Raw genomic sequence first — 11336 nt, 5'->3', positions numbered from 1 at the left:
GTGTGCTGATTTTCTCCCATACACAACAGAAACTAAATATCCCCCTTCTGGACGAGGCTGGATTACCAACCAGGCAACACAGGTTGCGTGTCAATAAATGTGCACTGCCCCAAAGTATGATATCCAGTGGATTGGGAGGTAATAGGATACATGCAAAGTGGGTGGGGATGGTGGATCAATAGGACCCCACATTTTGTTTTTGCCTCGGGGACCCGGTGAAGTCATTTGTGTTTCTCGGATATTCTGACACATGACGACAAGCCAAATGTTCATGGGAGGAGGAACACAATGCAAAAACAAAATCACCAACTACAGTACGACCAGCGGCAATCAGATCGTTGAAGCAATTAAAGTAGCAATGCCACACTATTATTATTTACTCACATATGTACAGCAGTAGTATCAGCTAAATGCACTTGATCAAGATTCATGAACATTCTATATTGTATAGGCTTCGGCCTCTAAGAGCAACTTGCATGCATCCCATGTGACCTGTGGTAACTTGAGCCATGGCCATCTTCGGCATACTATACTGTGACTTTTGGACTTCGATGACCATAATAAAGAATGACGAACGAAGTACAGTTTGACGAAAAAGTATTGAAAAAAGTCATAATATAGAAGGTTGAAAAGAAGTTCTGCAAAAAAGTCCTCGTATAGTTTGTGGAAAACGTCATGAAAAAAGTCATCGTATAGAATGTTGAAAAAAGTAATGAAAAACATCATCATTTAGTTTGTCTTAAAAAGTCATGGAAAAAGTCATGGTATAGGGTTGGAAAGGCCGATTCCTTTCACCAAATAACTCATCATAAAGAGAAGACACGGTAAAACAACTAGTTTCCTTTTTGTGAGTTTTATTGCAGGACAACCAGGAAAAACATCCAGCCTCACACACACACACACACACACTCGCACACACACACACACACACACACACACACACAACTCGGTACAACCGCCAGGGCTTGTGGAAAGCTGCATGTGGAGTCACATGGAAGGGGTAACAGTGCCCCCTGGTGGCTGGAGAGAATACTACTTCCAAAACATCAATAACTTAAACAATGTGCCGCGGTTGAACCAGTGTGGAAGAAATGGTGGATTAATCTGCACATCCATGGTTTTACACGTGAAGACTATAGAGTGAGTGAGTTGTTGCAGCGCAGTGAAGTCCAGCAGTCATTCATGTTGGCAGGTCCAACCAAAGCCTCAAATCCACATCACAAAAACTCAAAACAGTTCTGATAGCAAAAAGCACATAGCGGTTCTTTGGTAGCTCCTCATCACTTTCAATGCAAATCTTCCTACATAATTGAGTGTGTTCATAGTCCTGTAGCCTTACTTATTTAAGGAGAGGGCAACATTCTCTACGAACTACTCAAACGGAGGCAAATCTTATATTTTAACAAATTCTTAAACATCAATTCAACAAGAAAGTGAATTAAACATAATAACATAATAAACCCAACATTCGTAAATACATTTTGTAAAATACTCCACTGTTACATCCCTCTGTAAGGACTCAGTATCGGACTTTTTTCATTGTCAACACTGACTAAACTCACCTACTTTTACTTTTCTGAAAGTAAAGCTGCAAATACAGTTTTTGTCCACTTGGGGGCAGGATAACACATTATGAATGCAACATATATATTATACACTAATGTATATATACCCTTTATAATGTTGACATTGCTAACTTGTTAATAAACGTTTTCCCAGCAGTTATGGAGCAACATTAGCATTTTTTTTTAGGATTTTTAGCTCTGTTTATGGTCTCCACCTTCTCCCGAGGTCAATATGCTAAATGCTCCATTATGTTCACCTGCAAGTCTTCTGTTTGGTAGCATACAGCGGGTTTGCTGGAAAATAGCTGACTTCAGCCTGATGAGACGATCAAAACGGCAACGCTTTGGGCCAGAAAACCAAAACAATGAGCTTAAAGGTGCTAAAATGCGTTGTTGAGGTGAGTGGAAGTGCACTGTTTGGTGATGATACGAGCCAATCCTTTCAAAAGTAAATATAAAAGTTATTAAAGGGGCAGAATGTGAAATACAAAATTGCTTTTTGTGTTGTACACTTACAGACTTTTAGATTTGCACTCTTCCTACTAGATCTAACATATAATCCATCCAGTGATGAAACTGTCCTCTAATTATGAACCCCGATCGCCAACTGTAGGTTATCATTCGGTAATCAAAAAAACAAACAAACTCCGTCTACCTATCTGGCCAAACCCTGTGAAAACCAGTGAAAAGTTTGTCAGAACACAGTCAGTTTGAAAGGCACTGCACACGTGAGAAATACTTTCCATTCGCAGGCTAATATTTACAAAAAACACTTGTAGCAGCTGTTTGAATTGCACTTGCAGTGTAGATGGTCATATGAGCGTTGCAGCAGCAGCCTTGTGTTAACTAAAGTGTACAAGGAGGCACAGCAGAATGCATTGTGGGTCCTTCTCCTCTGCGGGTCCACACAACACTGACATTGGTACTATCTTCAAGGCTTTGAAATGCAATCAAGACTCTTCGGGATGCAGTTTCTGGAAGAGAGGAAAGAACATGTTCACACGGATGACAGAGAAAATCGCCAAAAATGCTGAGTAATGAAATGTGAGGTCAGAGCTGTTTCTTGCCTTGGGGGGGGGGGGGCTATTTTGTCAAACACCAGATGGATAAGCCCGTTTTGGTGCCATATCTACCGCTATACCGCTATCATGACGTCCGCCGTCATTCATCCTACCATACCTGGCAGATGTAAAACTTGCAGCTTGGGGACCCCCTAGTGGCTGCGGGGGGCGCTATGCACCCACATAGTCCGCTTGTAGCAAGAAACACTCTAAGTGAGGTCGAGGGGTTTAACCTGCTCTCTTAAGGCCTGCATGGATGTGTACTCGATATGCTCTCGTTTTTTCCGGAGCCAGTCCGGTTCATCAGGGATCAGCACCGCTAAAACCACCTTCACCAAGACCAGCACGTGCTGCAAACACAAAACACAAATACAGGTAAAAATGTCAGGGTGCAATTATTCTGGATGCGACGTCTCGGTCCTTTCTCTTACCTCCAACAACACCGCCAGCAGCAGGATGTTGGTGCTGCTCATCCCGCCCTCCTGACTCAGCCCTCGTACCCATGGCGACAGCAGCAGCAGCCAGCAGTTGGACACGACGGAGACAAAACTCAGGACCTCGAAAGCGATCTGAAACACAAAGAGGATGACGCAAAGTTGTTCACTCACAAACCGGGACGCGTCTCATTTCTCTTGTTTGTTGCTTTTTTTCTGCTGACCCGCCACACGCCCATGTTAGCCACGGGGGCAGAGAAGGGTTTCCGGAAGAGCTTGCAGATCTTGTAGGCGTCAGATCGGATCTCCGTCAGGTTGTTGATAAGCAGCAACACGGCCGTCAGAGGGAACACGCAGGAGAAGAGACTCAAATAGCCAAACTGCACCAGGAGCTCGATGTACTCTGCAAACAAGCCCTGTGACAAAACCAGAAGGAGGTGTCAGACACCGCCAGAGTGTTTCCTAAGGGCCTTTTTCTGAGCACAACATATCGTCAGATTGTCCATATTAGGTATGAAGCAGCATCCTTTGGTGCTCATAGTGGAGAAACGGGGTCAAACAAGTCGAAAGTAGCCCAAAAAGATAATGAAAGCAAAGCTAGTCTATCATACAATAGTTGTGATATATTCTGAATCCTGTACACTCACAGGGAAAGCAGGCAGGGTGCTCTGTTTTCTAAATTTGTCCTCAGGTGGGTCGTCTTCACTCTCTGTCCTATGGGGGGCGCTGATGAACCGATCCACCAGGAAGGGTATGGCCACCTCTGTCACCTGGTTCAACACCTGGGTTATTATCAGCAAAGACGCTAAACGCTGCAGACAGAAAAAGAGAATATGTGAACTTATTGTTACTCAGGAACCTTTTTTTCCTTCATCCGCAGCAGTTTTGCCACAGTCTAGGTCTATAGCAGCTTAACTAAGGGCTGGCTCAGGCTTGTATTGGACCAACCCTTTGTTAAGCTGCTATAGGCTTAGACTGCTTGGGGACTTTCTTTGATACACTGAGCTAGTTCCTGGACAGTCTAGGGATATGGCAGCTTAACTAAGGGCTGGCTCAGGCTTGGACCACCCCTTAGTTAAGGTGCTAGAGGCCCAGACTTCTGGGGGACTTTCTATGATACACTGAGCTCATTCACTGAGGTTTCTTCCTTTTTTTTACCCCTTTTTGATGAAGGGTCCCGGCACAGAGGATGTTGTACGCTGTGTTTTGGGGCTATATATAAACAAAACTGAAATCAACTTGTGGAGCTTGGCGTTTACCTTACGTAGCAGAGGCACATCCTGCTTGAAGAATGCTATGTGGAAGAGCACCGCAAAGTAGTTGAAGAAGGTGAACTGGGGGAAGAGAGACAAGAGCTTGGTTAGAGAGTTTGCTGGGTTAAGAGGATCTAATGGTTGGAGGGCAGTGGCGAGGCGAGGAGGAACTAACCACCAAGACTTTGGCTGTCAGATGGTTCTCGAAGGCAGATTGCTCTCTGTGGTTCTCTAAAGGGAAATATAAGGGAAATTAAATGTCCATTGTTGTAATAATTTGTCTTGTTGCCATCTGTTGTGGACTCCTTTTCCAAATGAATTTTGGAATGTTTTGAGTCCACTATAAAGAATAATAATTCTCACTCTACATTCAGATAGCACTACAATGCTTTCTCAATGCTAACTCTGCTTGCATTCTCCCCATGGCATCCCCCTGTCCGTCTCACTTACCATATTCAGTCAAAGACTTTGCCGCCATCCTGTAAACAGTCGCCAGTACGTTTGTATAGACGATGTGAAGCACCGAGGGCATGAAAAGCAAAGTCTGAGACAGCATGGAGTCCCAGTCTGTGTGGAGCTGCTGTACCTGGGCCTCCCCCCAGTAGAAACACACCATTCCCAGAACCACCAAGCCTGCAGAAAGAGACGTGACAGGACAGGCTTTTTAAAGAGCAGAGCATACATTCTAGCATCGGAGTGATTTCACATACTTCTGTAGGCAAATGCGTTACTTGGTGACACCACCAAAGGCAAGATATTAATTGTTTCCAGCTGTTCAGGAGCAGAGTTTCTGTGACTCCCTTTGGATGTGGACTTTAGGCTTTGAGCGGAAATAACGGAAAGGGAAGAGGCCGTAAAGCACAATAGGTCCTCTTTAAAGCTCATGTTGTACCTAGAAACAGCCCCACCACTGGAACTGACACCAATGCCATACGCAGGTCCCGCTGCCATTCAGGGAACAGCGGCTCCACGCGACCCGTGACGGGGTTGGTGCCGAGTTCGCCGTGGAAGTCGGGTCGGGGCTCTGCGAAGCGCTCGGCGAGGTGCATGGTCCCCCAGCGGTAGGACAGTGAGGAGCTCCGACGCTTCCACAGCTCCATAACCACAGTTGACCAAAGCATGCTGAAGACCGCCTGGATCATGAAACCGCCAACAGTCTGTCCCGAGTCGTCTTCGACACTTGTGACCGGCGAGCCCGAGACCGACTCGTCCATCTCCTTCTGAACCTCTCCTGTGATGGGGCAACAAGACGTTGTCAAACTTAGCGTGAAGCCAATAACTTGAACCTGTTTTCTAAAGACCCCTTACCTGAGAAGTATGTGATGGACAGGCCCAGGATCGCCGGTGGGAGCAGAGACCAGGTGTAGAAGTCAAGGAAGCTGAAGTAGAAAGCCACAGAGCTTCCAAAATACTCATTAACGGAATCTGGATGAAGCAGCAGACAGGTGGCTGGTATAAGTACCTGCATCGTTTAAGTCACACACCAAACGCAAGGCAATTTTTTGTACGGGACTATTGTATACAAAGTATCTACCTCTTATAAAATACAGCAGTTATGAACTCAGACAGGATGGTGTTTGGGTTTCCTGGCATATCTGGGACTATTTCAGCCATGACTGATGAAATTTGACTACATGGAGGTAAGCCTCCACTCTGGCATGTCTAATACATTTATAAATATTTTTGCATCAGTTTCTGCATGTGTCATGTGGTAGACCCACCCAGCGGCTGAGCCAGCTGATTCCCTGCGTACCAGGCCTCGCTCAGATCCTTCAGTTTGTCCGGGTTGTGGAGGGGAATTGTGTCCACAATAACACCAGCTGACCCGAGCTTCTGCCCTGCAATGACATTCACTGGTTCACATGTGACAAAGTAACGCTCACAACCCGGAGTGACCTGAGCACATGGGTGAAAGAGAAAGCAGCTAAGTGATGATTCATTGTATGAAAGGGTGCTCACAGATGTTGTCACGGCGATGCAGTGTGAAGCTGTCGGGCAGACCAGGGATCCTCAGGTCTCTTTGCGCCCGCAGACCGTCCAGCTCGTACTTCACTATGTACTGCCGCTCGGCCAGAGTCAGGAACACCTCCATGTTGTCTGTCACACACATTCATAGACACACACATGAATACAAACACAAACAGTAATCTTAGTAGCTAACTAGCACTGGTAGTGTGGTAGTGATCTGTCAATCAGCAGGTAAGCTCCGCCCTCTAAAGCATCCCCTGCTTTCTGGTCTGGTGGACTCTAAATGGACCATAATGTACTAAATGAACATCATGCTGGATTGAAGAAGACTTGAAACTAGAGATTGAGACCATAAACTCATGTTTACAATGTTTACTGAGATAATACATCAAGAGAGAAGTAGGACCATTTTCTCATAGACTTCTATACAACCAGAGAGGAGTCGCCCCCTGGTGGCCAGCAGAGAGAAGTAGGACCATTTTCTCATAGACTTCTATACAACCAGAGAGGCAGGGCCGGCCGCTGGCATAAACACTCTATGCGGTTGTTTAGGGCCACAACCACCAGAGGGGGCCACACGATCAATGTGTTTTGCATTTTGTCCCTCTCTTTATTCCAATACAACAAATCACGGTAACATATCAATTTAAACTGACGTATTATTAGCAAACTATACAGGGAAAATACACAGGAGTGAAAAAATAAACCAATAAAGTCAGTTTGTGACTTGCTGCTTCGTGCGTAACCATGGTGACACGGCACCGCAGCCGGGGCATTATGGGTAATGTAACGTTCCGATCTTTATTAAGCCCTTGGCTTTGTATACTTGCTGGTCTGACTGGGAAAACAGCATTATGGCTCCTAAAAGAAAATTTAAGAGTGGTGCTGAAGGACGGAAGAAAAAAAAGATGGAGATGGAGAGAAGAGCACAAGATAAAGGTATGTTATAATGTGACTGTTTAATCTCAGTGAATTAACTGGAGCAATCTGCCGTTTTGCTTGCTAGCACGCTGCATTGCAGCTATTGTAAAAAAAAAATAGCATTGTGAGAGCACTTTAGTGTTGTGTCCGATATGTCGGCAACACTTATAAGCAGGGGGTTATTAAACGTAATAATACATAAGCAAGCTAGCCTGTAAGCTAGCCGGGCAGTCAATCTCAACACTGCAGCTGGGGGCGGGGATGACGAGGGCTCTCTGCTGGCTGCGTGTCAAGAGATGTGAAAAGTAGACGGTGAAAACACAGCTTTTAATCAAGAATGGACTATGAACAGACTCTTGCAGGCAGTTCAATGTGTCAAATAAGCAAAACTCTTTTGTGATATTATATAGTCAATCCATTTTATTTTAGGATGCACATTTTTGTCAAAAGCTCACTAGCCCCCTCACTATACTTGAAAAGAGAAAAAAATAAACTATAACAATAATTAACATCTGTGTATAATGTGAATGATAGTTTCTTGGGGTATACACTCATTCACACATCACATCAATAGTATGTGTTGTAGCTACAGGCCAAGCAATAACATGAATAGGAGTCTGGCTTTAATGTTTTAATTCAATTACGAGCAGTGCGTGTGATTTGGTGGTTGCCCTGTGCTCGTTTTGGGGCCACAAACAAAATCTTGCTTAGGGCCTCCAAAGTCCTAGGGCCGGCCCTGCAGAGAGGAGTCCCCCCCTGGTGGCCAGCAGGGAGAATGACAGTTTAAAGCACTTCATTGCATTTTTCAGATGGGTTTTTAATGGTTTATTTAACTTAAGAACAGGGATATTACATTTAATCCTCCAGTTTTTCCTGAAAAATGTACCAAAATTGGACCTATGTGATTTTCACTGGACATTTACGATGTGCTTTGGGTAAAAAATACAAAACTGAACTTCAGTGTGCAACTGCCAGACTGAGTGTGTGTAGCTTTCATTTTTATGGCTTAGAAACAGGATGTTAGATTACAGGGGCAATATAACATCATCCCTTTATAGACTGCGAGAATGACTGTGAGTTTTAGTTTTTTTTTTATCCAAAAGATACAGCCGGTGTAACAACTGGTAAAGTAAGTATTGCGATGATAATGCTTAACTTGCTTACCAAGATCAACCATTGTGAACATCTTTGTGTTGTTAATATTGCATCAAACAACTCCGGTTAATGTCCTCTCGCTTCATGGTTACATGTAAAGTACATTCAAAGTACCTGAATCTTTAAAGTTGTCTCTGTCACTGTCGGAGAAGGCCTCCATGTCCCCGCTGCGGTAAGTCTTACATAAACCCAACTCTTCGGTGGCTTTGAGTAACGTACAACGTGGGGCGGAGACCACGATGATGTCACCACCGGCGTCCTCGCCCGGGTGGGCCAGTAATGCAGCACCTAGGGGTGAGAGAGTCAAAGGTGTCCAAAGTACAGACGTTCTATACTCAAGTACAAGTACAGATACTTGGTAGAAGTACTGATTCATCTTCTTTATTAAAGTAAAACTGAAAAAGTACAGGCTCTGAAATGTACTCAAGTTATAAAGCATTATATATATATTTAAAATGTAATCAAGCCATGCAATCTGACTTCTGTTTTCAACCAGAAGAACAAAACTAAACTTTATTGTACAAGTGCCAGACTGTGTGTGTGTGTGTGTGTGTGTGTGTGTGTGTGTGTGTGTGTGTGTGTGTGTGTGTGTGTGTGTGTGTGTGTGTCTCCATGTGTGTAGCTTTAGCTTTATAGCTTAATGCAACTGTTTACTTCTAAAGAACTTGTAGCTTTCAAAGATACAAAACATGGTGTCTTTAACTGTTCCTTAGAAAGATCATTTCGAGTGTCATCGGCATAGAAGAAAATATGAAAGGAGCCCGAATATGGAGAGAAATAAAAACACTCATAAGAGCCAAGAAGAGAAGACTGTATGTTCGCAGTTACAATTACACGATTCCGTCAAATTAAAATATTCTTGTGACTCGTGTGTAATTCACATTTCCCACAAAGATTCAGACATATTTGGTGTTTTTTGGACACTCTCTACAAAGTGTGTCCAAAAATGAAGACAAAATGGAAATGAACTAATCCAACAAATTATCCATTCAAGCCCAAATAAAGTAGTTAGAATATTGAAATGATATGTATTTTTTCCCCTCCTATTTAAATATAAACCACCTCTGACCTTCATTTACATAGGAATAATTTTATTATATTTATTTATTTTGCCAGCTGGCATGCAAACGCAATTTTTCCTCTTGCAGCTCGAACCCTCACCTCCATCTTTCTGAGATGCTCCGATCGCTTTGATGAGCCACCTCTTCGTCTCCGGGCGAACCTTCTCTCCGAGCTGCACCAGGACCAGCGGCTCGACGCGCTCCGATCTGCAGCAGGGGCAGCTGACTTTGGTCCAGCCCTGTCCGCTAGAGGCAGCACTCAGTTTACTCTGAGTCTTATCCTCCAGCTGCTCGGCTGCTTCCTCGCCGCCGCCGCCGCCGCCTTCATCGCCACCGGCCTTACTCATGCTGAGACTGAGAAGAAATGTTGCCAAAACAGTTTTAGTTTCTTTGTTCCTCAAAGAAACTACTGAGGGTTTGGTGAAACTCAACGACTACCGGTGGATTCACTTTGGTGATCACTAAACTTTTCATCATCAGGTCAAATTGTCCAATATGGTTTGTCACCAAATCCTATCCAGACCAGAAGGGCATTCCGGAGAGCGCTCGGTTCGGCCTTTTAGTGATTATTTAAAGGACGCCAAAGGCCTCGTACTCCGAAAGGATGGATAGAACTTGAGCTCCTATTCTGTTTCTATGCTATGCTAACATGCTAAGCCAAGATGGAGTCATGTGGATGTGTTTGCATTGCATTTTGTGGGGCATGTTAACAAGCAGGTATTGAGTTTAGTTCACCATTATCACTTGGCTCTTTACATATCTTGACAGTTATGATTTTCATTTTTCATTTCTGCATTTGCATCACCGTCTTGAACAACTGAACAGGTGGTGGAGCTCTTAGATTTGCATGTGAGACTCAACTAGCAGCGTAGTTTCCAATATTGTGCATAATATACATCATTCCCACCCTGGATGTGAATTCAGTTACTTGCTGGACCCTTAACGTCGTTTCCACTGAGAAAAACAACTTCCTCTGCTTTGACAGCAAATCAACCGAGATTAACACAGGAAGACAGGAGAGAACGTGTGATTGAGTTATGTGCAGGCAGACAGCGAGAGACAGACAGACAGACAGACAGACATGTACGGGGCGAACGAGGATGATGAGTCAGGAAATACAACACACAGGGAGCGTTGTTGATAAGGTTCTGGTCCAACAGGAGGCCCACACCACCACCACCACCACCAAACTCCTGTTTGGACACACACACACACACACACGCACACACACAGATGCATATGAAGACAGAAACATCCATTTAGTTTTTTCCTGAAAAGAAACCAGAAACTGTACGTACCCAGTCTCAGTGTTTGGTTCCTCCCAGCTTTCCGGTAGTGTATGTATGTGTGTGTGTGTGTGTGTGTGTGTGTGTGTGTGTGTGTGTGTGTGTGTGTGTGTGTGTGAGTGTGTGTGCACTTACGGCAGGAATGCGGAGGAACTTCCAGAGACTGAAGGGTGTGGAGGGTTGTTTGGTTTTTTTATTCAGGCTCCTCCCTTCCTGCCTGCTCTCTGCATTGCTGCTGCTGCAGCTCCAGGGTCCTACTGCTCCACCCGCCTCTGCTGCGCCACGATAAAAAACAAGCTGCTCAGAAAGAAACATCAGACAATCTGCTGCTTTAGAAAGTCAGTTCTGTCAGTTAAACCAGATTAGAGCAGCATTTCATGTGTGGGGGGGGGGGGGGGGTTCGGGGTCCTCCCCCAGAACTTGGAATTAAGTAGATGCAATTTCCCACATTCTGGTGCCTTCTAACATGTTTTTAGAAAAATGTCTCTTTTGTATCTAATGTCTCTTGTTCCTAGAAATGATAATGATAATGAAATAGGCCTATCATTGTTATACAGATTTTTTTTATAATGCCTTTGCAATAGCAGTTATACAACTGACTACAAATGATAATAATATTAATAATAATCATC

General features: G+C 44.2%; 1 protein-coding gene across 5 annotated transcripts; it reads right to left on the bottom strand.

Annotated features, from left to right (window-relative positions):
- Nucleotides 1-846: 846 nt before the first annotated feature.
- ano10b (anoctamin 10b) lies at nt 847-11085 on the bottom strand. 5 transcript variants are annotated; one of them, XM_084018160.1, is made up of 15 exons: nt 10840-11085; nt 9519-9772; nt 8472-8645; nt 6273-6410; nt 6035-6151; nt 5622-5738; nt 5206-5544; nt 4764-4946; nt 4489-4544; nt 4320-4394; nt 3708-3872; nt 3285-3476; nt 3058-3195; nt 2860-2976; nt 847-2539 (listed from the first exon to the last, which is right to left on the bottom strand). In XM_084018160.1, the coding sequence occupies exons 2-15, from the start codon at nt 9763-9765 to the stop codon at nt 2516-2518; spliced, it is 2082 nt and encodes a 693-aa protein (XP_083874286.1). In that variant the 5' UTR covers nt 9766-9772; nt 10840-11085; the 3' UTR covers nt 847-2515. The 5 variants fall into 5 exon arrangements, with proteins under 5 accessions (XP_083874286.1, XP_083874285.1, XP_083874284.1 ...); XM_084018159.1 differs by lacking the exon at nt 10840-11085 and adding an exon at nt 10717-10829; XM_084018158.1 differs by lacking the exon at nt 10840-11085 and adding an exon at nt 10717-10784 and having other exon boundaries at nt 9519-10608.
- Nucleotides 11086-11336: the final 251 nt, after the last annotated feature.

The sequence above is a fragment of the Eutrigla gurnardus genome (genome assembly GCF_963514095.1).
Source record: "Eutrigla gurnardus genome assembly, chromosome: 9".
Classification (NCBI taxonomy): domain Eukaryota; kingdom Metazoa; phylum Chordata; class Actinopteri; order Perciformes; family Triglidae; genus Eutrigla; species Eutrigla gurnardus.
This window is presented reverse-complemented; position numbering and strand designations above follow the sequence as displayed.